At 39.3% G+C, this 27450-nt stretch overlaps 1 protein-coding gene across 3 annotated transcripts; it reads right to left on the bottom strand.

Annotated features, from left to right (window-relative positions):
- Positions 1 to 139: 139 nt before the first annotated feature.
- On the bottom strand, positions 140 to 27450 carry gal3st4 (galactose-3-O-sulfotransferase 4). Of its 3 annotated transcripts, none has more exons than XM_035947530.2 (4): positions 27301 to 27450; positions 15574 to 15690; positions 9222 to 9519; positions 140 to 5633 (listed from the first exon to the last, which is right to left on the bottom strand). In XM_035947530.2, exons 2-4 carry the CDS (start codon positions 15687 to 15689, stop codon positions 4527 to 4529), a joined length of 1521 nt encoding a protein of 506 aa, XP_035803423.1. In that variant the 5' UTR covers position 15690; positions 27301 to 27450; the 3' UTR covers positions 140 to 4526. The 3 variants fall into 3 exon arrangements, with proteins under 3 accessions (XP_035803423.1, XP_023124652.1, XP_054863658.1); XM_023268884.3 differs by lacking the exon at positions 27301 to 27450 and adding an exon at positions 18916 to 19218; XM_055007683.1 differs by lacking the exon at positions 27301 to 27450 and having other exon boundaries at positions 15574 to 19218.

Genomic DNA, 27450 nt, shown 5'->3' with positions numbered 1-27450 from the left:
ACGGAGCGTTCATCAGTCCAAACTAATCTATCGCCGAAAGTGAGTCTAGTCAATGGAAATGAGCTCAGTGCCAGATAAGTACTCTGTACAACAACCTAATCACACGTAACTAAATGTTAGAATCAAAAGGGCAAATTGCTGAAGTTGAAGAAAATGTTTTTTATTCAGTACAAGAAAAAAAAACTCAACAGATGCACACAGAGCGTGAGCTACAGCACATTTCAACAAAAAACAGTTTCAAGTAAGGTTGAAGCCAAGGTACACTGTTGCTTTCTGATCAAACGCTTGATCTTCCATTCAGACAACCTGTAACGACTTCAGAGAAAATCTGTGAAGTACTTGCTGTCTGGGTTGGAAGCTGTTCAAATGAAATGTGCATGACAAAAGTAGAATAACACACCTGCTTTTTACTGTCTGCATCTTTCTTACAATGTACCACATGTTCACTTTCAAAAACTTAAATACAAGTAACAAAATACAAAATAAATTCCAGTACCCAGTGACAATTTTTAAATGACAACAACTGTTACCGTTTAGCAGAGTGCATTTGTCTAAGTGGGAATGCAGTACGGATGAAACACAAAGGTGCATGAAACTGAATTAAATTTACCAATGGCCAAAATGAAAGACCAAAATAACTAGAAGACAGTTTTTTTAATCATAACTTCTGTATTTTTGTCACTTAGCCTATTATGACATGACAATTAAATTGCAAGATAAGTAAAGCAATTCCAAGATCTTCCAAAGAGCAGAGACAATGATGACTTATTTTTTAACGTGAATAATAACTGACCCTTTATTATTAGAAAATAAAATAACTTTTTGATATTGATGCTGCATTTTTCTGCCATGATGTAATTATTATGATGTAGAAATATCAAAGTACGTTTGAGATACAACAGTTGACTATGGGGTGTGTCATACAATACCTTCATGTATTGCATGACGCAACAACATTTACTCATTTACTTCATTTAGTTGGTTTTTTTTTATGTCAGTTTTGTAAATCAAAAGCATGATATGATTATATTATTTTACTTAACTACCAATGAATATAATCAGTATATAATACTGGGCCAGTCCAATGTTTCAATACTGATTGAACATGTGCAGACTCATTGTTTTCTCATCATACTGTGACACTCTTCCCCTCATCAACACTAAATTTCAAAGAGAACAATTTCTGATAAATACAGTATGGATGAAGCAATTACAACAATTAGGACATTGTATTAAATCCCTGGTCCATAATATAACATCCTAAGGCATGAAACAAATCCTAATGGGTTTCTGATGTTCTCTGTATGACTGTTTCTTCCACAGGCCATTACACTCTGGCATAACAAAACAGCAGGCATTTACTACATTCAGTCCAGTTCTTCACCTTAATAAAAGCATGTGGGGCCTGTTTATATAATCACAACAAAACGATCGCATTGGTGTACATGATTTCCCTACCCTAGCCAAACATACCAATGACTTAATTATTGCTGTGAATTAACAGGAGCTTGACATATAAAATCTGTGATGACGGTGACCCTTGAGAAAATGTCATGGGGTCACTTAAATCAAAAGGAGTGTCTCTTATCTCACAAGACAGCATGGAGTCAAAAGTGTGCACGCTTCAGTCAGTTCTCTAAAGACCAAATAGAGGGGACTAGAACTCTATAAGCAATAAATAAAAAAAGCTTGTCACCTGTTCTACCTAGAACCAGGAATGGCCTTGAAGAGGGACTGGGTCATCACTAGTGTCGCTGGAGTCTGAGTGTCTTCAACCCCCTGTGTAGAATTTTTCTTCAAATATCATTGCCAAATGACTTGACAACATGGCTGTAAAAAAGTAGATCATGTGGTGCTTTCGAGGTGTCACCAAAAAGGCAGCATTTGACTGCGCTGTGTTGCACTCACTGATAGCGGTGAGTGAAAACCACAGCAGGAGAGGATGTTTCACTTTGAAGTACTAACTAAAACTGATGTTTTCATGTCAGGGTGACTCTGATGAGTCTGAGAGAAACATGAAAAGATATTATTTGATTGTACATTCCATCTAAAGTATAATTCACTTTGCTTTAGGCAGTATGCAATCTCTTCAGTGCCCAATTAAACCCCTTAATAGTTGGATTCTGATGGGCCAGTCATCTAAGACTCATGTCTGCCCTAGTGCCTTGGGTGCACCGCTGTTTGTCATAAAAGTTAATTTTCAAACACTACAAGTAAGGGCAGCACTACAACGTGACATGTCCCATCACAACCAAAATATCTTTCAAAAGTAACAATTACATTGTAAAAATGCTCTTGTTGTCCAGAACCAGGCCTTCATTAGAAACACACTCATATCTGCATATCTGATCATATTTTAGCTATTTAAATGAGAATTCTTCCTATTTTCAGATCAGCGCCTCTTTTAATTTGTTGATGTAGCTGTTTGTTCTTAAAGATGGATTTTACCGCTGGGAACAGTTCTAAAACTAAGATGTCTATGTAGTGCAAAGCTATAGATATCTTTTCATTTGTTGTCTATGATCAGAGAAATCCAAAACAGGGCTGTATTAGCCCCTACCTCTCAAAAGGGGAAAATCAATCAAAGACCTAGAATGCTTTGTGCTCTGTTCCTTCCAAGGTCGCTCCCCAGCCCATTGCTACTGCATAAACCTGACCCTCTATAACACAAATGCACCGTTCTTTGTGTATATGTGTGCAAATTTTGCCAACCAAGTGACAATCTGTATATTTTCATGTTTTCCCAGACAAAGATGTAGAGGTGTTTTTTGTTATGTAGGCAGTAACTAGTGTTGGTTCGATTCATCCAACAGCACGTTAATAACAAGCCATTCTCATCACACCGATGAGGAAACAACTTTCAACATGTACCATGCAGTACCAGGTTTGGCATGACGTGATCAGCTTCATGTTTAACACTAAGATAAACACTGATAATGCCACATACCAAAGTTCCACCTCTTCCTGAAAAACTAAAGAGAGCAAAGATAACCAGAAAAAGAGACTAGTTTAACAAAAACTGGTGTTCATCAGAAGCAGTATTAGATTGAATAATAGAAACAGTGAAACTGACATTTAAACCATGCTCCCACTTCATACAGCAGATTACTGCAAGACATTTGACAGTGATATTCAGAGTTAGAGTACCAGTTGCACATGCCTGGTTGCTTTATTGTGCCTAAAACTGTGAAACTTTAGAATAAAAGGTGATATTTATTCCTTTGTGTAGGCTTGATTATTGACAACATTTTAGGCAGATATCATATATGCTGTTTTTTTAGTTGATCAATTTTTCTGGAGCTACGAATATTATTGTGCATTCTAAAACTTCAGGAAGTTAATCTTTAAGATGTAGGTGGCCCACACTAATAAAATTTCATATCTGACACCATAAAGAAATGGATCTTCATGAGAATGAATGTGGCAGATAGATAATTACATTCCATCTACTTCAGCAAATACTGGGTGGAGGTCTGGTTCCCAAACAGTGGTATTAACTAGCCACCTGCAGACTAGTGAACATTAAGCATCTCAGATGCACAGGCTTTGAATAGCTTCCCCTCTTTATTATTAAGAGTTATTTAAGAAGCTGTTGAGGTTATTGCTTCTAGACAGGGCTCAACACTGACTCCAAAGCTGAATTAAGTGTTTCCCACAGATACATTTGTCTGAAGGATACCCCAAAATCTTTTTAAAAACCCAAAAGGTGGATGGACAACATGTCAGAAAAAACAAATGAATGAATGAGAATTTCTTCTTCGTCTCCTGCATATTTTACTGCATTTCTTAATCCATTTTCCCAGGAAGCTCTTTTTCCTAGTCCAGGTGGAAAGGCATATAATTTTGTATGCAAATAAAATAGTTGACAGAGCCATCAGTTTAGACAATTAACAACTGACAATAAATGTTTTAATTATCTGTATACTGAGTTTAGAAACATTACATTTTCAGCCACTGTCCTTGTTTTGAATACTAAATGGGAATAAGTTTTTTTTTTTTTTTTTTAAATTGTACAGCAGATAGAGTATTTCATCATTCCAATTGCAAGACAAGTCTTTAAGGAATCTGGAAATATCTTTAGTGTTTTTAAATAACCCGTGTTTTTACAAAGATTCCAACTTTGAAAAGAAATGATGCTTTAACTAAGTAACTCAGTGTAAATGGTATTACACGAGAGGCACAGACTGGGGCTATGTATACGTGTATTATTAAGCATACCATGGTCAGTAAGAAAATTTGAACTGTCACATATGCCTGTATGATAGGAAGGACCTGCAAACACTTTTTGAATTCTTCTCCTTATTAAAAAAAGCAGAACATACAACCCTTCTTCCCCTTGCTTCAGTCATTTAAAGATCCCAGTCCACAGAATCACCCTAAACAAAAGCAATTATTGAAAACAACCAAAAGTGCAAAGGAGGAGCTCTTTGTTTCTTCATGTGTAAACCAAACTTGACTGAGTTTTCAGGGTCTTTAGTCCATCTTTTCAAAGACTTAAAGTACCATATTTACGAAGGAAACTCTCCTCAAACTATCTCAACCTTTCTCTTCCTTGTGGTCGTATCAGTCTGGTTGCTCCTCATTAAACGGCTTCCATCCCAGTCTTTCTCCCCTTCCTCCAATGTCCTCCCTACGGCCTCTCCCCTGACCACTTTCTCTCCTGTCCTGGAAGAATCCTGTCTTAAAAAAGTGCCACCGGCTGCTGCCATCAGCCCCTGGCTCAGTTGCCCTGACTGAGCCTGGACAGCAGGAACCCGTGGAAACTGTTTAGTATCCAACACATCTTTGTATTGGATCTCGGGTCTGATCATCCTCAGACAGGCCATCATAGTTATATTGTCCAACCCTGGCTGGAGCTCATAGCCAAGAATCTTCACTAATCCACTCTGGTAGGGCCTGATATTTTTGTCTCGGATCCGTTGTGCCTCCACAGGCTTTCCACCATCCCTGAGACAGACCCGGGCTAGATCTTCTCGCCGCATCCTGAGAAGAGTCATTTCTTGCTCCATCTGGGCACGACCAAACCTGTCAATTTCCTCCCAGAAGGTCCGATTGAAGACTTTGTATAGGTACCAATCTAAGGCATTCCATTGTCGTAGCTTCTCTCGCTGATCCTCTGTTAGTGATAGATTGGGCGGTGTCTTGGGTTGTGAATATCCAGCTCTAACACCAATAGCAGCTGCAGCTGCCGCTTTGCCCACCCAGTTCCCACTCATCCCCCCAGTGCTAATGGGCTTCTGCTGCCGAGCATTAAGGCTGAATGAGACTACAGCATCCAGCGGCCAGCACAGTGCATGTCTCAGCAGGATCATGGACTGGTCAAAGTACTCAGACACCAGAATCAGCTTGAAGGTCCGACGAATCATGGCCTCACCACGCTGAGCCAGTGCCATGGAGAAATTAGCATTATGGTCCATGCCAAAGTCAAACCACAGCAGGTTGCGGGAGTAGTGATTGTTGCGTAGACGAGGGTCATAGTATTTCCTTGGGTCATCAGCAAAGTCACCCAAGCCTTTGGCTTTCCGAAAAGCAGGTGCTACCTCTTTAAAATAGGCAAAGGAAGACTCAGCTAGAGCGACTGGGTCCCTGATAATGGAGAAGTAGAATGTGTCTGCAGGCATCACCTTCTCCACCTTAGAGACAGAAAAAGAGAACTTAGTTTGAAGAATGTGCCAATAATGCAATTCAAATGCAGCAGTTGCATTTTTTCAGAGCAACAGACACCACAAGTAGTTATTCTTTTCAGGCAAATAATGATCCATAACAAGTTAATTGTTCACTGTTTTACATGTAAATTCAACACCAAGAAGGTAACGGCTGTTCTCACAAATGGCTGTTTCTGCTTTTGTCAGCCACTGACTTCACAGGTATCTTAGTTCACTAAATCATAGCCTATACCTTCTCACTAGCAGAGAGCACCTTCAACATCTCTGTCAATAAAGTGTTACTAATACCATTCATAAACACCATTCTTCACATCTCCTCACCACAATACCATTCATCTGTTTTACGATACAGTCTGCTCTTCAGCTATATCATGAAACAATACTAGACAGATAGCAGTAGTGTATAGGTATATAGGTGTGAACAGCCAATGGGAATGATCAGATCAAATATTATTATTTGACTCTCTAATCACTGAGCCAGGTGGCAAGCCTTCTTTGCTGTGGCTGTAAATTAAACTCCCACACACACTTCATAAAGAAGAATCATAGCTAACAAATGTAACAGTAATGTTAAGTTAGCAGCTCTTTCTTTCAACTCAGCTTTGGTTATATAGCACTAATTCGCAAAAAAAAAAATGTCATCTAAAGCCACTTAAAATCTAAATCATTTGATGAGAATATTTTGACATATTCACATACCTGAATGTATTGCTGCAAGATGTTTTCATACATTTACATATAGTGATACAATACTTATCGCCATAAGTTGTTTCCAAACTTCTTGAAATCATCCTCCATTTAGTGGCCAAAATTTTTGCATTGTATAATAAAAATGTGTTCTATGTGGGTTTATTTTCTTCTGGGTACTAATAAATATGTCAGTTTAGATGCTGGAGTAGCCTATTGTGGGGGTGGGGATGATCCTTCATAATCCAAGTAGCTTAGGTTTAGTATTTTCTGAAGTAAATTCCTTAAGGGCACATCGCTCTATTCAAGGGTCAGTCCAAAATTAATCAGTGCCTTCCACCGGACCTCAGAACCGGAGAACCATACTGCACATTAATTTTAGTAAATTTACTGAAGCAACGCAAAATTTTACCTTTATGACTATTTTCTAGTTGCAAGGCCTCAAAGTACATGAAGGTGAGTCAAAATTTTAATGTGGCTTAATTTGATTTGATAATTATTAAGCATTCTTCAAAAATACAGGAGACCGCAAGAGAAACTTTCAGGAATGATGACCCATTTGAGTTTCTTTAAAAATTGCAACCAAATCAGTTTTACTATCTATTCCAGGTGTCATAATCTAAAGTAAAAATCTTTTCTTTATTTCCTATAACCAGTGTCAAGCATCATCGTCATAGGCTGTCTCATAGTTTCAATGGCAAAACTGCATAAGTTTAATATCTATGACATAGAGCAACACAAACAAGCAATGGTACCATGGATGTCACCATGTGGGGTAAATGGTTGGTCGAAGTACAGCGTATAGCTTATGAAAGGTCTCTTTCGTTTGTCTTTTAGTAATTTTTTTGACCTATTTGCCTGTTTTTGTTTTTTTTTTTTTTTTTTAATTATTATAGTGCACAGTGGAGAGACAGGAAACATGGGGAGGTGAGTGGGGAAAGACATGCAGTAAATGGCCATGGGCCAGACTCTAACTCATGACCGCTGCGTTGGGACTATAGCCTTTGTTTATAGGTCGCCCACTCAAGCTGCTGAGCTACAGGGGTGACCTAAAGGAGTCATTTTTATGAGCAGTTTGGTAACAGGCTTATCTTGTTGTCATGATTTTTTTCCATGTCAACACAATTTTCTAATAACGTCATATGGCACTCATGACAGTGGCTTATGGCTGTGAAATGGTAAAATAACATTGGTGCACACATCTTTTATATAATAGTTCGGACAATTAACGTTGATCAAACAACTTTGGAGCATTTGGTGTTTGTTGTCTTCCAAATTCTGCTCTGATAGAGCTAAGTTCTTCATCAATAGTCAAGACGTGTAATTTTGGTATCTAACACCTGTCTGTTCAACAGGGTCAGGAAAATGACAGCGTAAGAATTACCATGGTTATAATTCCTTCCTCTCAAATTTTACATTTTGCGAGCATCAAAATGTGCCTACATTAGTACATTATTTTGACCCAGAAGAAAACATAGCTAGAAGCTGAGCCTGGTACCAAAATGTAGGCATAAAAGAGAACTTACACTATGTTATAACATTTTGAACAATCAGCTATCCCAAATGGTGATATGACACTTGAAAGTTTATCCAAAATGCACTTTTAAAAGCTTTTTCTAGTGAATTATTAGATAACAGATCACATCCATGGTATCCATGCTTGTTTCTATCATTGCTTTGTGACACGGCACGTTAACCTGCTGAAAGAGGCCACAGTCATCAGGAAATACTGTTTCCATGAAAGGGTGTACATGGTCTGCAACAATGCTTAGGTAGGTGGTACATGTCAAAGTAACATCCACATGGATGGCAGGACCCAAGGTTTCCCAGCAGAACATTGCCCAAAGCATCACACTGCCTCGCCTTCTTCCCATAGTGCATCCTGGTGTCATGTGTTCCCCAGGTAAGCGACACACACACACCTGGCCATCCACATGATGTAAAAGAAAATGTGATTCATCAGACCATGCCACCTTCTTCCATTACTCCATGGTCCAGTTCTGATGATCATGTGCCCATTGTTGGTGCTTTCGGTGGTGCACAGGGGTCAGCATAGGTGACCCTGACTGGTTTGCGGTGATGCAGCCCCATACACAACAAACTGCGATGCACTGTGTATTCTGACACCTTTCTATCCGAACCAACATTAACTTCTTTAGCAATGTGATAACAGTGGCTGGTCTGTTGGATCGGAACACACGGGCCAGCCTTCATTCCCTACATGCATCAATAAGCCTTTGCTGCCAATGACCCTATCGCTGACTCACCACTGTTTCATCCTTTGACCACTTTTGATAGATACTGACCACTGCAGACCAGGAACAACCCACAAAAGCTGCAGTTTTGGAGATGCTCTGACCCAGTCGTCTAGCCATCACAATTTGGCCCTTGTCAAACTCACTCAAATCCTTATACTTGTCCATTTTTCCTGCTTCTAATACATCAACTGTGAGGACAAAATGTTCACTTGCTGCCTAATATATCCAACCCACTAACAGGTGCCATGATGAAGAGATAATCAGTGTTATTCACTTCATCGGTCAGTGATCATAATGTTATGACTGATCGTGTAAGATTTTTTTCTGTTCAAGATATATATGATCTGTTGTCCAAATTACAAGTATCCTTGATTGCTTGTAGTCACAATATCTAAATATAAGATCATGTTATAAGGTTACAAATTAAAATACCTACTACACAAGCACCAAGAAAATACAAAGCCACTCAGTAGATGTACAGGTCAGTTTAATGTCTTCATCTGCTTCCTCACTTTACATTACAATGTATCCACTAAAGAATATTCTATCATCACTTTCCCAATGTCAAGTTTGTCTTCTACCTCCCCCTCTCCTCTTCTGAATAACTTACCTCCAGCTTATTAAATCTCATGTGATTGCCCATTATGTGAAACTCTATGGCTCTGGGACCTCGATAGCCTTTGACCCTGTGTGCATTGAAGGGCAGCGGGTAGCCCAGCTGGTAGCCCAATGGCAGGGCGAAGCGGAGGTTGCGCTCCTCTCCAAATCGGTAGAGCATGTTGAGTACCGTGCTGCTGGCTGTCTTGTGGGTCTTGAGAAACATGATGTGGGTATGAGGCTGACAGGAGCCTAGAGAGGGCCCCTGAGCATCAGGGGATGAGAAGATGGAGTGAGCAGCTGGCTGGACACTGTTGGAGGACAGATGGAGGAAAAGAGCATTTTAACCTCAGATCACATTTTAATGGCTGTTTACATTCCAAGTGATCAGTGTGTTAAAGCTGCATTAACAACTCCTAGTAATATGAAAGCCATGTCAAATAGTAATAAACACACTTATTTATATATATTCATTACTGCTGTGCTTTTTAGCCTCTCTTACCAAGCAGATTTGGCTTTCGAGTAGAGATGTAATACAGTGTATATTCACCTTAAACCTCTCTGTACAAAATGTTCAGTTCAGAATGACACTTCTGTTTAGTATATCCTGTGATCAAAACAATTACTGTCCCACATCAGAATTCCCACACTAAAAATGGAAATTCTGAAGTGGTCAGAAAAAAAAAGAAGCTATCCAGTAAGTCACAGTTTTCTGGGTGAAAAATGCTACATAGATGCCAGAGGTCACAGAAGATTGCCCAAACTGGTTTGAGATGGAAAGGCAACAGAAACTCAAATAACTATTCCTTACAACCAAGGTATGCAGATGACCAGCTCTGAATGCATAACACGTTGAACCTTGAAGAAGATGGGCTACAGCAGCAGAAGACCACACTGGGTGCCACTCCTGTCAGCTAAGAACAAGAAACTAAGGCTAAAATTCTCACCAAAATTGGACAGTAGAAGACTGGGAAAACCTTGCCTAGTCTGAGTCTAAATTTTCACTGCAATGTTCAGATAATAGGATCAGAATTTAGTGTAAAAAAACATGAATGCATGGATCCATCCTGCCTTGTATCAACGGTTCAGGCTGCTGGTGGTCTTGTAATGGTGTGGGGGATATTTTCTTGGCACACTTTGTGCCCTTTAGTGCCAACTGAGCAACACCACAGCCCACCTGAGTATTGCTGCAAACCACATCCATCACTTTATGACCGCAGTGGACTCATCTTCTGATAGCTACTTCCAGCAGATAATGCACGATGTCATAAAGCTCAGATCATCTCAAACGGGTTTCTTGAACATGACAATGAGTTCACTGTACTTGAATGACCTCCATAGGCACTAGATCTCAATCCAATAGAGCACCTTTGGAATGTGGTGGAACGGGGGATTCGCATCATGGGTGTGCAGCCGACAAATCTGCAGCAACTGCTTGATGCTATCATGTCACTATGGACCAAAATCTCTGAGGAATGACTCCAGCACCTTGGTGAATCTATGTAATGAAGAATTAAGCCAGTTCTGAAGACAAAAGGCAGTCCAATCCAGTACTAACAAGGTGTGCCTAATAAATTGGCCAGTGAGTGTATATGTACCAAATCTTTTGCTTTTTCAAAAAATGAACAACAAATTAGCCATGCTGCCCCGACATTATTGATCTACATGTTGTACAAGTATGGTACCAATCCATTCTAATGTAATGCATGACCTGGAGATATGTAATCTTTTGCAACATTTTGCAAACATCTGGTGTCTAAACACAAGTCCCTAATCTCCAACACAAATAGTATTAGACACTTCATCATCTATTAGACAGTCAAACCCATCGCCCGAAGGGGAGGATACTGAAAGCATGAGTGAGACTTTGCCAATATTATATAAACTAATGTGGGCAGTAAGAAATTCAATTATATACCTCTGCAGAGGCAACTAACTCAGATCTTTTCTAAATAAATGAGAGATCTTGATAATGTCTCTTCTCTGAGTAATTTTTTGGGTCCAAGTTTCAACCACACAGGGGTGTTATCTGTGAGCTGCGACCCCTGTGTGTGCATAACTCTGCTGCCACAGCTACTCGATACACCTATACACCCATCTGTTACAACAGCATGGTTAGGAATAGAATGCAAAGCAAACACAGCTGTGTGAACTGTTAAGCTGATTTAGCGACAAGCAAGTTTTTTGAAACAATGATCATGAGATGTCCTATGCTCAAGAATACTATCTCTGTAGTGTTTTCTTTAGTTTGTCAGTGAGTTTCCTGTGGTTGCCACAGTCATGAGATGAGCAGTGCTAAAATATAGTAAACTAATTCTACAGTTGCTCAGCAGTGTTATGCAGCTCTTCTGTCAACTGCTTAAAGCTGAAGTGTTTGTCTGAGCTTTTGCAAAGTGTTTGCTCATACTGAATCCGGGGAAATCTCTAGATTTGATGGATTTCCCTCTTTAATTTTGTAATGTCTTTACCTTATTATGTGAAGTACCGTGACAGGACATGCTATGAATCGGCACTATATAACCAAAACTGAATTCAATTCAATTCAATTACATGGGGTGTTCTGAAAAACCTTGTTACAGTCCTCAATTTAAATTCTCTCATGTATTTGAGCATGTAACTAGGCGTTCATTTTTGCTCCAACTTTTAGTTAAACTCATTGAGGTATGGAGGCCTCACAATACAGCCAAGTAACAAAATATAAGATGTAGGAACACACAGGTAACTTCGATACCAAAAACAATAAAAATATTACAAGGCAAAGTTAGTACCATGATAGAAACATAAATCTAAGCATACTTCCTCCAAAGTGTTAGTTGATACTGACTTTGTATCCGAATAGTAAGAGGAAAACATCTAAGTGATTTTAAAAAGATCATTTTTGGGTAATAGATAGTAGGAGATCCATTTGCAAAGACTGTTCAACTGACTTGCATTTCAAAAAGAACAGTGACTAAAGAGACGTGCATTTAGATCTATGCGAAAGATGTCAGTAAATAGTGAAGTTATGTGAACTCACACCCATGTGCCAATTACTGGAAGTATTAGAAACCAGCAGAATGTGTGCAACCCAAACAAATTATATACAACACAGGCCAAATATACACATTGGCTTCTACAGGAAGGATCGCTGCAGATAATAATACAAAGCATCAAAACAAAGCAAATTCAGTTTGAAATGGTCAGAGAATCCTCTGTTGTTTTCAGTTTCAGAGAATGGAGAGCAGAGCAGGAGAGCAGATATAGTGATTAGATGTGTTTTCACAGTTTCTCTAACTGAATGCTGGTACTGCAGAGGTAGAAGAAGTACTTCAATTTTTCTCTTAACTAAACCTATTAATATCGCAGGGTGGGCATACTGTCAAAGAAAAACTCCTACAATTCATTTTTAAAAGTTAAGAATGAAAGAAGTTATATAAGCGCAATGCACTTAAAGTTACATTGCCTCCTAAGACTCAAGCTTTGGTTGGGCTTGCATTTTAGACTTCTTCTAGTTATTTGGGATAAGGAGTAACCAATAAATATAATAATCAGATAATATCTAATATCAGTTTATTATACTTATATTTATATTAAAATTACATTTATATTATTAGAATTGGTAATATTATTTTTATTACTATAATTACTCCACCAAGGAGGTTGAGCCTCAGCAGAATTATGCGATCACTGCTGGTTGGTCTGTTTGTTCGCAACATTACTCAAAAACGGACAAACAGATTTGGATGAAATTTTCAGGGAAAGTCAGAAATGACACAAGGACCAATTGGTTATATTTTGGCAGTGATGCAGCTTATAGTCTGGATTCACAGATTTGTTAAAGATTTATGTATCATTGCGAGATAGCGGCACGGAGTCACTGTAACCATGACAACAAGTGAACACTACGTCAGCTACCTGCTGACGATCATGTGACTGCGAAAAATTTCTGTACACGCCCCTGCTCCAGACAGTAGTAGCAACGGGGCAGCAAGCCTCTTACAGATATCCGCAGCTTAGCATCGTCAGCAAAATAAGTTGCACTAACACCTGCATGTGAATTATTCTGGTATTTTCAGTGTTACACGGAAACTGGCCATGCTTGTGTAATTTTGCAGCGTTCATACAGCTTCAGGAATATCTAGTACCTCACCTTTGAAACACAGCTCCATTTTATGCACTCCTCTGTCCCTGTCCGTAGGTTACCACAGTAGTTTCATTGCTGAAAGTCTATTTGTTCATGTAGCTAAACAGAGCCTCCAAAGTACCAACTACAGACAGAGAGAGAGGTGTTGCATCAGATCTGAAGTTGTGCATCAGGAACCAGCTGATTAAAATGAGGATACGACAATCGAAAAAAAAATGCCACATATCAGTTGACCCCTAGTATCCACTAGAAACTCAAGGAAGAGAATGAGCTGTTAATATCCCTCTAGCACAGACACATGATTTTAGCTGCCAAAGTCATATGTATGGGGAGGAATAGGAATGTCACGAATCAGAATTAATTAAGGAATTATTCACATGATTGATATTACCATCAGTCTAAGCCTGATCCTCTGTTTTTATCCGCTGTGACATGGGTTTTAGAAAGGGAAAATTTTAGTAGAACTTTGCATAAAATAAATGAGCTCTGGCCAGAGGATGTTAAGCATCATGTAAGACTCTGTCATAGTACCCGTTGCTAGCTGAAGTCACACAATGCTCTCTGCTTACCAACAAAGAACTAACCATTGTCTAAGGACCGCCTCTTTAGGTCACTACAGTATGCAACAGAAAGAGGCTCCACCTGGTGGTGCAACCATGCACAACAGCTAATGTACAATACATGTTCTGACATCCATACACACACATACACACAGACACACACAGGTTTTTGATGTATTTTGGAGCCATGGTATACCCTAACCTGTCAACACGACATTTCAGACACGGCCCTACCAGAGCTTTACAAGAAGGTTTGTGACCCACTATGTAACATTAAGGGGCAGCTTGGATGCAAAAAAAATGCAATTTTTTTTTCAAATGCATTGCAGAGCTATTCAGGTATCAGGCATATATACTGGATGAATCTGAATAACTATACTGCATTTGAAGTGTAAACTCTCTAGAAAAATGGTATAGAATTGGGGCTTTTTATTGGCAGACACAAAATGTTCTAAAATCTGATCGAGGGCACAAAAACTTGATTGAGATATCCATGGAGAAGACAGCTGCAATTGCTGCAAATAAGCAGACTTTTTATTTATTTATAACTATGAAACTAGCATGGTGTTGCAGTGGCCACTGTCACCTCACAGCAAGAAGGTCCTGGCTTCACCTTTTCTATGAGGAGTTTGCTTTTTTCCCCTCAATGCCCATGTGGGTTTTCTTAGATTTTAATGTTGAGCTGGCCGCTCCCAATATCTGGGTATGTTGATTGCAATAGCAGTGAGACATGCGTTTGAAGAAGTTGAAATAAGCAAGTCAAGCACACAGACAGTGAACCGAAAGCTTAATAAAGATATTGTGTGCTTACTCACTGAAGATGAGTGCACTTTACCATGGTTTGCCAGCTCACTTGCATTTACTCAACTTTCACGCTTTACTCACTCCCTTCTTGCATTCATCTTGCTATCTACCTGCACTATATTTGCTTAACTGCTTGCTCTCAAAGTGTTACTGAGAACCATAGAAGGCATGTTGTAATGTGCTTGATTATGCAGCAGTGGCACAACAACTGGTGGAACATAGGATATTTTCCAAAGAACTGATTACCAGCTGTCATCATCAAACAGCAGGAATGATACATGTGTTTAACTAGAGTCTCTGGTTTGACTAAAGACTTTGTAATTTGCATAGCAGCAACTCTGGTAATCTTTTAAAATTATGGACAGCAATGGCATAAGTCAGGTTTTAACAGTAAATAATGTTCCATGTGTGTTGCCATTTAGTTTTTTCACCTGTTGCTACTGTAAGGGTATGAGATTAGAGCATGTGATTGGATATTGGTGAGGTTTGACCCAGCTCCACCTGGTAGTTTTGTATTTCCACTATTAATAATGTATGTAGCCTTAATTTGAGGTTGCACACATTTAAGAGTATTTGTAAAATGACTATTACTTATTGGATAATTCTTGTCCAGTGGGCAATTTCTACAAGTGCAATATGGACATGTTTACTATACACATGTGTACATGTGTATTCTGCAGATGCCGAGAATGGACTTTCAGTTATATAGTGATGATGGTATCATATGACCTGAGCCTTTTGAACTGAGAAGCATTTATTATTTATAGAGTTTAAATTTTTCAGTGGGGGAGAAGGTGTAGACGTAATTTTAAGATTGTCTAACAAAATACACAACTTGTCTCAAAGTACATACCCACACAATATAAAAAATCACATACCCCTTGTTGAAGATGACTCCCAGCAGCTGCCCGGCGAAAGCAATTGCCGCAAATAGCAGCAGTGCTTTCCACATCCAAACTGGACCCAAACGACCACACACTAGCCATCGCAACATCCTAGAAGGACAAGTGGAAGAGGCAACGTGAAGATGGATGAATGGATGGATGGATGGATGGATGGATGGATGGATGGATGGATGGATGGATGGATGGATGGATGGATGGATGGATGGATGGATGGAGGCAGTTGATAGGGCAAAGAAGGGGATTAAGAAGAGAAACAAAGATGGTGAGAAAGAAAATGGTGGATCACAGAGAGAAAGGAACATAGAGAGTGGAGGATGATATGCAGAAAAGGCAATAGAATGAGTGAAGTCAGAAAATGATAATGAAAGAGGGAATAAAGTAAAAGAAACATAGAGTGCATAGAATAAAGCATAGAGCATAGAATGAAGAATAGAGGGACAAAAGGATGCGGGGAAGGAGAGGTGATGTTAAGTGGATTAAGGCGAGAGACAAAGCGTGATGATGTTATGTAAAAACAAGGCAATAAAGAGAAGGGCATAGTGTGAGAGAGAAAAGTGGGGTGGGGGAAGGTTACAGGGGCAAAAAGAGGGATAGAGAGAGTGAGAGATCTGGGTGAGTCATAAGACAACATGACTAAGGCATTATCATCATCACGAAGAGGAAAGCAGTCTAAAAATATGCAGACACAACCTCCTGCATTCCTTAGACTCTGTCATGACTTGTTCAGAATCAAGTTTTCTTGCCATTATATTTCTGGTAAACTTATCTTCTGATATTTAAGATAAAGATATGGTGCTTGACAGTTGACAGGACTAAATTTATTTTAACATATCTTTCCTTGTCAAATCCTATTGGAAAAAAAAACATATTTTTACACAATAAGTGAAATGTTTACCATGACATTATAAAAAAATGTTTTCTTAACATCTTGTTCCAGATATGAAGCAATTTCATGTGTTATAGTATAACACAGTATAGTAGCAAAGAGAGAAAAAAAATGCCAAATCTGAGCTGAGTATGATGTGCTTAAGGCAAACTTGTCTTTTAAGGCATGAGACAGGAGAAAGAGACTGCTTGATGCCTAAATCCAGGGGTTAGGTCACTGTGGTGAGTGCTGTTAATAGAGAAGTAAGACTCCCATATTATGACCCATATTAGGGTCAGGGGGGGCTGGAGTCTATCCCAGCTGACTTAGGCAGGGGACATCCTGGACAGGTCACCAGCCTATGACAAGGCTAAATAAGAGACAAACAGTCACACTCACATTCACACCTACACACAATTTACAATCATCAATTAACCTCAGCATGTTTTTGGACTGTGGGAGGAAGCCGGAGAACCCAGAGAAAACCCACACTGCACAGGGAGAACATGCAAACTACCGTACATGCAGAAAGATCCCAGGCTCGGGGATCTTCTAGCTGTGAGGCGACAGTGCTAACCACTGAGCTACTGTGCAGCCCGCTTCAACTTTTACTTCATTTTTTTATTGCGACCATGATTTTGGCTTCTAACAATTAAATGAACAAGATCAACTGTGATCATTAAAATGCTCCTCTGCACGTAGAAAACTTTGTACATAGTAAACTTGAATATAAATTCACTGACAGTCTTCAAATCAATGCAAAACTGGGGCAAATCAAGACATCACTCATCAGCATGCAAGGTTGATTAATACCAGAAAGAATTATGTGTTAGAATTCTACAATTTCATTTAGCAGATGCTTTTATCCAAAGCGACATACATCTAAGAGGAGATACAACACAAGCAAGGATCAAGTCAGGAGAAAACAACCTGTATAAGAGCCTTAAAACAAGTTCAAATGTGATAATAGCACCATGGTGTCTACAGGCAGTACAGACGCAATACGATTTTTTTTTTTTTTTTTTTTTTAAGTTTGTTATGTGCAAAGGTGTTCAGTGAAGAGCTGGGTTTTTAGTCCTTTCTTTAAGACTGCGGAAGACTCTGCAGATCGAACAGTCTGGTAACTCCTTCCACCACCGGGAACCAGTGAAAAGTTAGTCTGGACCCCTGTGTCAATGCAACCCTACTATGACTGCGCACTAAGAACATGACAAACTGAATCTATTCTGTTTTACCACAATATTACAATTCCAAGAACGTATTTCCTACAGATGCTGCAGATTCTCTTCCTAGAACGTCAAACCCGAGAGACAGGGAGAGGCTCTGCACAAGGAATTTTTTGCTAATATAGACATTACAGAGATCAACTATACCTCTGCTCTCAGTAGTCTAGAAGTGCTTTGAGTGGGAGATTGGCAGACTTTAAATTGTGCTGCTGGGATGTGAATACAGGAGATTTCCCTATTAAGAGTCCATTCTTTGGAACCTGTTAACTTGTTAGGACAGTGTTTTCTTCAAAAAAGTATATATTTTACACAAAACAATAACATATATTTATTAAATTCTTCTTTCACAGAAACTACTTAAACAAGTGGTAACAGCTTACTGATTAAAGTAAGAGTAAAGAGGTGTTGCTGTACTCTTTGAAAGGGACAAAAACTGGTCATCTTACACTCTGGGCTGTTTTACTACGATGAGAAACATTTTAAAATTCAATAATTACATGATTTATTGTAAAATAAATAGAATTTTAAAAATGAAGTTATTGTTTGTGGCTGTCCTAATGAGATCGCATAAAAAGTACTATTAATGTTTAGTATGTAAAATAATAATAATGATAAACTGAAAAAACAAAAATTGTCTGCGAAGGCTGGTGTTAGTGAACAGACTACAATGCACGGTTTGATCGGGCAGTATGTCCCATCAGGGTTCAAAATAACTGGGAACATACAGGCTCCTGTGTTTTTACTGCGGCCTGGAAGGAACTGATCGGCCCTGTGATGAAGCACAGCAGAACATCTGGACAGCAGAGGAGCCATCGCAGCTTCAGAGGCGACGATCACACAATAGCAGCGATGTGCGGCGAGCAGCGGCCACCACCCCACAGTCCCCACCGCTACACAAAGAGGCATTCAGCCTCCAACGCAGCTTCCCACTACACAACACACCCAGACACACACACGGACAAAAAGACACCAATGGATCCCGCAGATAGAGCGAATAAATATTCAGACAGGCCTTCGCATGTGAACGAGCCCCTCCAGCCATCCTCCAGCCATCCTCCACCCACAGCCTCTCCTCTCCCTGCACATTTACAGCCGCCTCCAGTTCACCACAATCACTGCATCACCGCTCGGTAGACGAACGTCCTCCGGGTTTCACCTGGACTTTTCTTCTCTCCCCCTTCCGACTCCCACTTTGACGGCTTCTGCTAGCTTATCCAACGTTACCTGGCTCTCCGTCTGAAAAACATAGCTGTGTCCCCGGGCCGGTGACGGTGTTGTTGTGCAGCTGCAGAGACCTCGGGGCATCTCGAAGGCTTCAGATGCAGCGGATCCACCGCCGGTCCAGATTTAGGCCATGGAGCCGCAGAGAGGAGCCCGGATCCGCCTGATGCAGACAACAAAGCTTCTAGTCCTCACCGCGCCGTACTACAAATATTCCGAGAGCTCTGCTGGCTGTTCGGCTGACGGTCAAGACATACCGAGTACAGAGAGTGGGAGAGACGGAGGTGGAGAGAGAGACGGGAGTAGAAAAGGTGTAGTATTTCCGGACGATAGCAAAATAAAAGCGTTTCCAGGACCAGGGTAGTTTCTGTGTTGTGCCAAAAAGTGATCGTCTGCCAAGAACCGATCAGTGGGTACAGTTATTCTCATGTATATAATTATAAATGCTCTGTGCATTGGATTACACCCGATCTGGCTGTTTTCATCAGCTGAAATTGCTTTAAAGGACCAGTTCAACTTCTATGATGGAGTTTTTTTCCCTGACAAATGACTCAATTTAATGACTACATTTAATTCATGAGGATGATATTTTACAGATCAAAGCCCACAGGATGAATGCAAAGGAGACATTTTATGATGAACTTTGGTTTATATGTAGTGTGGGTTGCCATCCGTTGATTGGAATGATCAGAGGTTTCGTACTAATATAGCAGTCATTTCATTTCACTTGTAGTCTGAGTGAGAAGACCTGATTCAGATTGAATGGTTTAACCCGCATTCCACATAACTGCCTGCCTTTTGTTATTCCTATGCCTGTACAATGATTTGTAGGGTTAGGGTTACAGTTAGCATTTTTGGTCCCTTAAAAAAGTGGAGGGCACATATAAAATGTGCTGTAATTCCTACACTGTTCACCTGATTTGGATGTGAATACCCTCAAATTAAAGCTGAAAGTCTGCACTTTAAGCACTATTTGATTGTTTCATTTCAGATCCATTATGGTGGTGTACAGAGCCAAAATGCTGGAAAATTGTGTCAATGTCCAGATATTTATCGGCCTTACTATAAATCATACTGTCTGATAAGCCTTTCACATTGAGCTCATTAATCACTGCAATAAACACAAATTTCATCTTTCTCTAAAGATTACATACATTTTACAAATACTGGCTATCAAGCAAAGAAAGAATTATCAAGCATCAGCAGGTGTTTCACAAAACAAGTCAAAAGTTGAAGTGAAATTTAATTTTGATATATTTCTACAGATCATACAATAGTAAAAACACACAAATATAATACACATCAAATATTGCAACCGCTAAAGAATAATGTCAAAAATCTGTGATAAGATTTCTCTTATTTAACCAATCTACAACAATGCATCTGTCCTTGCCACATTTTTGTCTGGAGCTAGCTTGACAGCAGTCTTTAGGGTGTCCAGGGAGAACATTAAGATGCTGGTCCAGATGCTGAACTGGAACAAAGCCCATTGATGGATCTATCAGTGTCACATCCAGCTCCCACTGTTAGTTCCTATTTCAGTTCATTCTTGTTTTATTATGGCATTTCCTGTCATTTGTTTGTACTTGCCCTCTGTCTCAGGTGTCTTTACATTTCTTGGTCTTTGTCTGCTTTCCCGCCTGATTGATTACCTGTCTTGCCTTAATGTGCTCCACCTGTATGTGTGGTTTTCCCAGCTCACCTGGACAGTCAGGTTGCATTCTGCTGTACTGTTGGTGCCATTAATGAATGCTACATTCTACATTTTCCTCCTGCAGAGTCACAAAAGACCCATTGTCCATTCACTGATATTGTAGGGCATCTGTGATGCCAGGGGTACAACAATATTCTGCCTGGATCCATGTACACTTGGAAGCCATGATCTATACATGAGACACTTGTTTTGTGTAAATCACCAGCAGATCCTGTATCCATTAGCTGGGTACTTTCTATTGGGTGATGGAGGATACCTGCAGTGTCCTGTTGCCATTATGGCACTGGACCATCAACCTGTGGAATGTAAGAACACTCGGTCTGTCTCATTAATCATAGTGTTTAATGAGACATACACAGCAAATTCTTATTATGCTGACCTAAAAATATAAGTTAAATTTTCTATGTACCATACAACAGACACCATGTAAATGGAAGGAATATTATAGATTACACCTTTGAAATTCTCAAAATATGCTGGCACTCCTTCTTTATCATGGCCCTGGAGAACTGATTTGCCCCAAAGGTTATCTGTGCCTGCTGCATCATCCACAACATTTGTGTGGCAGGGGGCAATATCCAGGGGGAGTAGGAGGAGGAGGAGGAAGGTCCAGTAGGTAAGTAGGATGTTCATCTGTTGCAATGGTTTTGTTTTGTTTTTTGGTGTTGTAACAAGTTCAAATTTAACTGCATAACTGTAAATTGTTGTATATGACTGTAAAATATAGAATGTATTACTTTGTTTTGCTCGGCTTTAAACACATTACATTGTTGCTTAAAAGCACATGCTGCCTGGTTTGAGTTTCAGTTCAAACAACATGTATTAAAACTACTTCAAAAGTTCTTCAGAGAGAGATAACTCCCTGCCCATGTGAAATATGCTCTTTTCTCTCCTTCCCAGGGCAATGCTTCTTTCTCCCTCTACTCCTCCCTCAAGAACAGGAATTCAAGAATAGCCTTGCTGTCACGGGGCCTTTTCCTCTGAGGCTGGCTGGCTTTGACTTCATCCATAGCAGGGGCAGAGGCCAGAGTGCTGACTGTGTCACATGCAGTGGCATTCAGTTTTTCCTCAACTACCAGGGGCAGAGAACATGATATCCATTTGCCTGTGGGTGGACCCGTAAGCTACTGAAAACAGGGTAACAATTACTCCACCATGATGCTAAGTGTCAAAACAGGGGGAAAGGAAGGTAAACTACCTAGTATTTAATTTTTAAATTATTCTACTTCTTTTTTTTTGCCTCTTTGGCAGTTGTTGTTAATCAGAAGGCCCGAGGAAAAAAACAAAGCAAAGATTGACAAACTGGCAATTAAAAATGGTATTATTTTATAATGGATGGAGGCTTCCCAAATCTGACTCCAGCTCTTTCTCAGATATACATGTAACGTTACAAGCACTCAAACTCAAAACCTACTCCCATTTACATTTTGACAAATTTCTTTTGCCCATGGCAAGACTCTCATTGGCCAACCACCACTCACTAAAGGCTTGGTTGCCTCAATTTTCTGTTGTTTAAAATATTGCAGGAAAAGTTAGTTATAAGCAACAGTATCAGCCTGTATATCTAGTATAGATCAATTGTGCACAATTAGAAGTTCAAACAAAGAATTTATTCAAAAGTACACCTGTAGCGTTCTGGTACAACATTAAAGTTAGCTTCAAAAGTTACGAACAATAACTTTGTCCTCAGCCAAAGCACAGTATCTGTACATGACGTACACATACATAACACACACCTGTGCTCAGCGAAAGTTCATTTTGTTTATGGGTACATCTATATTAAATGGCCACATTCTATGTTACCTTGATTTCTGATCATCAATAACTAATAAACAAATCCTGCATTTCTACAAAAAACTATTTTGTGTGGGAACAAATAACAGATTTACACTGAAACTGTTACATATACCCAAAAGGATTTACATCTCATGTAAAACCTGTTCAGGGACACCAAAGCCAGATGCTATAAGCCAGAAGGACCTGAAATCTCTAGGAATGTCAAAACATATTTTCAAATAAGCTCGATTTAAAATAAATCGACCATTATCTAAAATGCAAACAACTACATTCTCTTCCAAAAAAATCATAAAACTACATTCTGTTAACAACAGTATTTTAAAAACTATAATTTACAGTTGTGGGTTTTCTTCTCTGAAAATTGTTGCCTTGTTTGTGAAATTTGGAGATACTTGGCTGTCTCAAGTTTATACAAGTCTGTGCTTGATGCATCCTATGGCCACATTCTATGTTGCGCTGATTTCTAATCATCCAGTTGTGGGTTTTCTTCTCTGAAAATTGATGCCTTGTTTGTGGTGAAATTTGGAGATACTTGGCTGTCTCAAGTTTATACAAGTCTGTGCTTGATGCATCCTCAGTAAAGTGGGCAGAGAAAGAACACATCTGAGCATTTCATCTGTACTTGGCTGCACGTGTGCCTTGACCTGGAACAGTACCTGGACTGTAACTGATGATGTTTCAAAAGTTCAAAGAAGACAAGTTGAGAAACAGCCCAAGTGTAACTGTACACAATTTATGGCCACAATTTGTCCATGTAAACTCTTTTCTGCATCAAACGCACTTTTTAAACAATGCATAAGCAGTAGTTTTAGGCTATTTTAGGTATTCCTTAAAAAGCTTGACACTATAAATTTCCCAGGGGTCCCATTTTAACAATATTTGCCCTACTAGAAATCCCATTCTAGGGAAGAACTGCTTAAGCTTTTATTTATTACTCTACAGATGAAATGGTCGAGTTATGTGGTGATCAGCGTTGGTTTGTCTGTTCGCAACATTACTAAAAAACAGCCTAATGGATTTGGATGAAATTTTCAGGGAAGGTCAGAAATGACACAAGGATTAGATTTTGGCAGTGATGCGGCTTATAGTCTGGATCCACTGATTTGTTAAAGATTTCTGTATCATTGTGAGATAGTGGCACAGTGTTGCTGTAACTATGCCAACAAGTGAACGCTACGTCCGCTGTCTGCTGATGATCACATGATTGCAATCCTACTACAAATACACCATATTGTGACTTACCCATCAGAAATGATACAAGGAACAATTGATTGTGGGAGTGTTTTCAAGTCCCATCAATTCCTGCCGCCTGCTACATATTTAGGTCACGCGATTCGGTATCTGTACATAATGTACACATGCATAACACATGCCTGTGGTCAGCGCAAGGTCATTTTGTTTGTGGGTACATCTATATTAAATGGCCACATTCTATGTTGCCCTGATTTCTAATCATCAATAACTAATACACAAACCCTGCATTTCTACAAAAAATGCTGTATTTCTGGCAATGCTATATGAGGGAATGAACAGCCTTGGTGGATTGCACTCTCTAAGTGCTTTTCATGTTCATTATTTTGTTGGTCAAAAAGTAGACAAAAGTTTAATTCAGAATCAACTTGTAAAATAACCACTATGTGCACATTTTTAAAAACACAATCATCTCCAATCTCATTGTACATTGTATAATGACAATAAAGCACATTCTGTTCTATTCTATTCTACAGTGTGAACTAACTTCTAATCACACAGTACAAACATATAAAAAAGATAAAGAGACTTTATTATCATGGTGCAGAAGTACAACGAAATTTGTATGGAAGAACACGACAATTAGCAGCAGTGCAAATAAGAATAAAAAAAGATAAAAAATACTCAAAGACATTAAAATAAAAAGAATCAAACAAAGTACTATCTACAAAGTAAAGTGGTCAAGTGACAAAGTAAAGTGGTCTACAAACATGACAACAAACATTTCAACAAACATGACAACTAGCATGTTCGCTCGTTGTCTTCATATTGCATAAATTAGTTCAGAAGTCAAACACTGATATGAGAGGCCAACAAACTGTATGTATATACGAGAAATGAACCAGGGCTTTTGACAGTATTTTAAAATTCTGGTACATCTAACGGTGTGAAATAGCCACAAATATTAAATCATTGGTGAACTGTATCTCCTGATATTGTTGTAAAAATCCTTTTCTGACAGGGAGTTCCAAGCCATCAGTGAAACTGCATAATGCTCAAGGACTTGTCTGTGCCACCCCTGCTTTTATTTTGAAGGTTAAGTTGGTGTGTTTCCGCTTTGGTTTGTTTCACTTTTATTATCTTGACCATGCATGCTTTCTGTATCTGAGGGCCCACTGAGATGCTGATAGGAAGGCATCCACAAAAAAAAAACAAAAACACTGACTCCTTATTATGACCTGGAATCCACATCAGCGAGACCTGACATTCTCAGACATATGAAAAGGACACACAACAGGTCTTTAACAAGCTGTCCATTTAGAATTTTTCAAGGGCTTGCAAGAGGCAGCCATGTGTATGATTTGACAAAAATAAGGTACATGTCTCTAAGCTACTTTGAGATATCGGAAACATCTCATCTGAATCACTGGTTGCTGAAAGAGATGACAGCACTGGAAAACAAGACAAGCAGAGACACAGTTTCCTGCAGCAAAGAAGTTCTGCAGCCAACAACGTCATGAAGCTTTAATTAATGATTTGTTTTAAAATCTGTCATGAAAGCCAGCTACTGTGAGTCTCTTCCTGTACTGCCCTTTTCAGGACCTCACTAATTTTGTCGTCATGAGGGAGATCCGGTAATTGTGTTCATGCACACATTTTTTTTTTTAAAGATTTGCACACACCATCTGAGTGTCCCAGATAATTACATGCTTCTTCACAAACTGGATTAAGTGACTACAAATAATGTAAGGATCCAGTATCTATGGGTACAATTCCAGCGTTAGGAAACAAACCAAGGAAACAAGTTAATTTTTCCCAGAAACTGAGAACACACAAACCTGATCAGTTCTCATACAGGGCAGTGTGTCTGCAGGAAGCAGCTCTAAATTTAGAAGTAAAGCCTCTAATCAGTTAACCGGTGCCTCTGCTAAGGAGGGCAGCACCAGCTTTTCTTGCACAGCCTTGTCCACTTCTTCACCCTCCTCCACCTCATTCATATGCCACAATCTACACAATCAGTCAAGAACACACGGAGCTGAAAAGTGATGCATTGCTGTAGGCACAAGTGAGGTGGTAAACAGAAATCAGAAAGTCCATTTCAAATGCTTAGGAAGTATAATTAACACAGGGGAAAAGACACCGTGCCGCAAACAGCAGAAGCATTATTAGTCTAAGATAAAATAAGCTGCAACTGCAAAGTTACTTGCACTTACTTGCAAACACAGTATATGTTTTGCTGAGGCTTTTTGTTTGTTTTGGGTTTTTTTATCCAAAAAATACACATAAAATAGTAGACTATGAAATTCTCTGATCATCTTTATTATTAGGAAACAACAAATAGGAAAGTCATGTCAGTAGTTCTAAAGGCTCTCCCACAAGGTCAACAAAAAAAAAATCATTGAATATACTGTCTGCTAATCAGCCTAAGCACCGTGTTAAGATAAATTAAGCAAACCACTTGATTTATGTTGGAAAAGGACTTCATTTATATTCAGATATCTACTAACACGTACTAGTAACAGAACCCCAGTATACCAAAGCCAGACACTATGCTTGCATCAAACATCCCAAACTACTTTTCACTTCTATAAGACCTCAGATTACTGACTGTGCTTAAAGACATCTGAATGAAAGACCAGTGACTCGTAATACACTCTATTTCATGCATTTTACATGAGATCTAGCTATTACAACACTCTCAGTTGTTACTCAAAGGGATCATTAATGGAGCCGTCCATAGTGACATAACGCCTCACATTCAGTTTCATGTGCACATCAAACAGGTGCCACCCAGTGACATCACCCTTTACTACAATCACAATCTCACTTTTTTTTAAACAGTATGTTTGAGTGTTTACTCGTGTGTACCCCACACAAGGTCACATTTGCCAACAGGAAGTGCACCATGAAGGACTAACTCCGCTGGCAATTCTCCTCCACAATAGAGATGTTGTCATAAGCAGTTCAAATATACAGTAGAGGTCATTTACTAAATGTTTTCTGAAACAATACATTTTCTCTGTCTATGAAGTTTTCAGGCAGCCAACATAACTAACCAATGATTCCATTCCAACTACTGCTCCCTCCTCCACTCTTCCAGTGCGCTAACCTGACTCGGACAGGCTGCTTAATGCTGCAGGATCAGTCAAACAAGATTACTGCAAACTGTTAGACCAAATGCCTAGACAATAAGCTGACAGGTGCTCTGTGTACTTGAGAATATACCACAGCAAGACACAAGCGTTGCAATAGCAAGTAGTAATGAAGTGATCAGATTTTGCAGAATTGATACCCTGCATGTATGTTGAGCTGTAAACTTTGTTATATTTTGCTTTGATCCTTAGTAGGTAGTGATAGAATTGAAGAGATGGCTTGTATGAATTTGATTCAGTTCTTTATTTATTCTGTAAAAAGTCAGAAGCTTTCTTTTCTAGCTAAATGAGTACCAGTTTAAGAGTTTACTGTGAAAAAATGTTGTTAAGCAACATTGTTTTGTTTAGTTTTTAAACTGATTGATTGATTTGTGGTTTCAGAGCAAAGTTTTGTGTTCATATAGAAGACAGACAGAAACTCCTGTGTTTATTTGATGTTATAAGGACTCCTTGATTCATTCATTTTGCTCTTATCTCCACTCTTACTGCCTCTACAATAACGCTGGTTACGGCTTAAATGTGCAGCTAACTCACCTTTTGGCTCCAGCTCGATGTATCCTGTATCTTGGCTATGAAGGCAGTTTGAAGCAAACTCTCTCCTGTCTTTCTGGAATTTCTGGAATGCAGCAGCTTTCAGGAAATTACGAGCGATTTGGGGATGTGGTCCCTTTCCGTGAGAAATCC

This window comes from Amphiprion ocellaris, chromosome 23 (assembly GCF_022539595.1).
Source record: "Amphiprion ocellaris isolate individual 3 ecotype Okinawa chromosome 23, ASM2253959v1, whole genome shotgun sequence".
Taxonomy (NCBI): Eukaryota; Metazoa; Chordata; class Actinopteri; family Pomacentridae; genus Amphiprion; species Amphiprion ocellaris.
The sequence above is the reverse complement of the archived record's forward strand: the minus strand, read 5'-3'. Positions and strand labels throughout refer to the sequence as shown.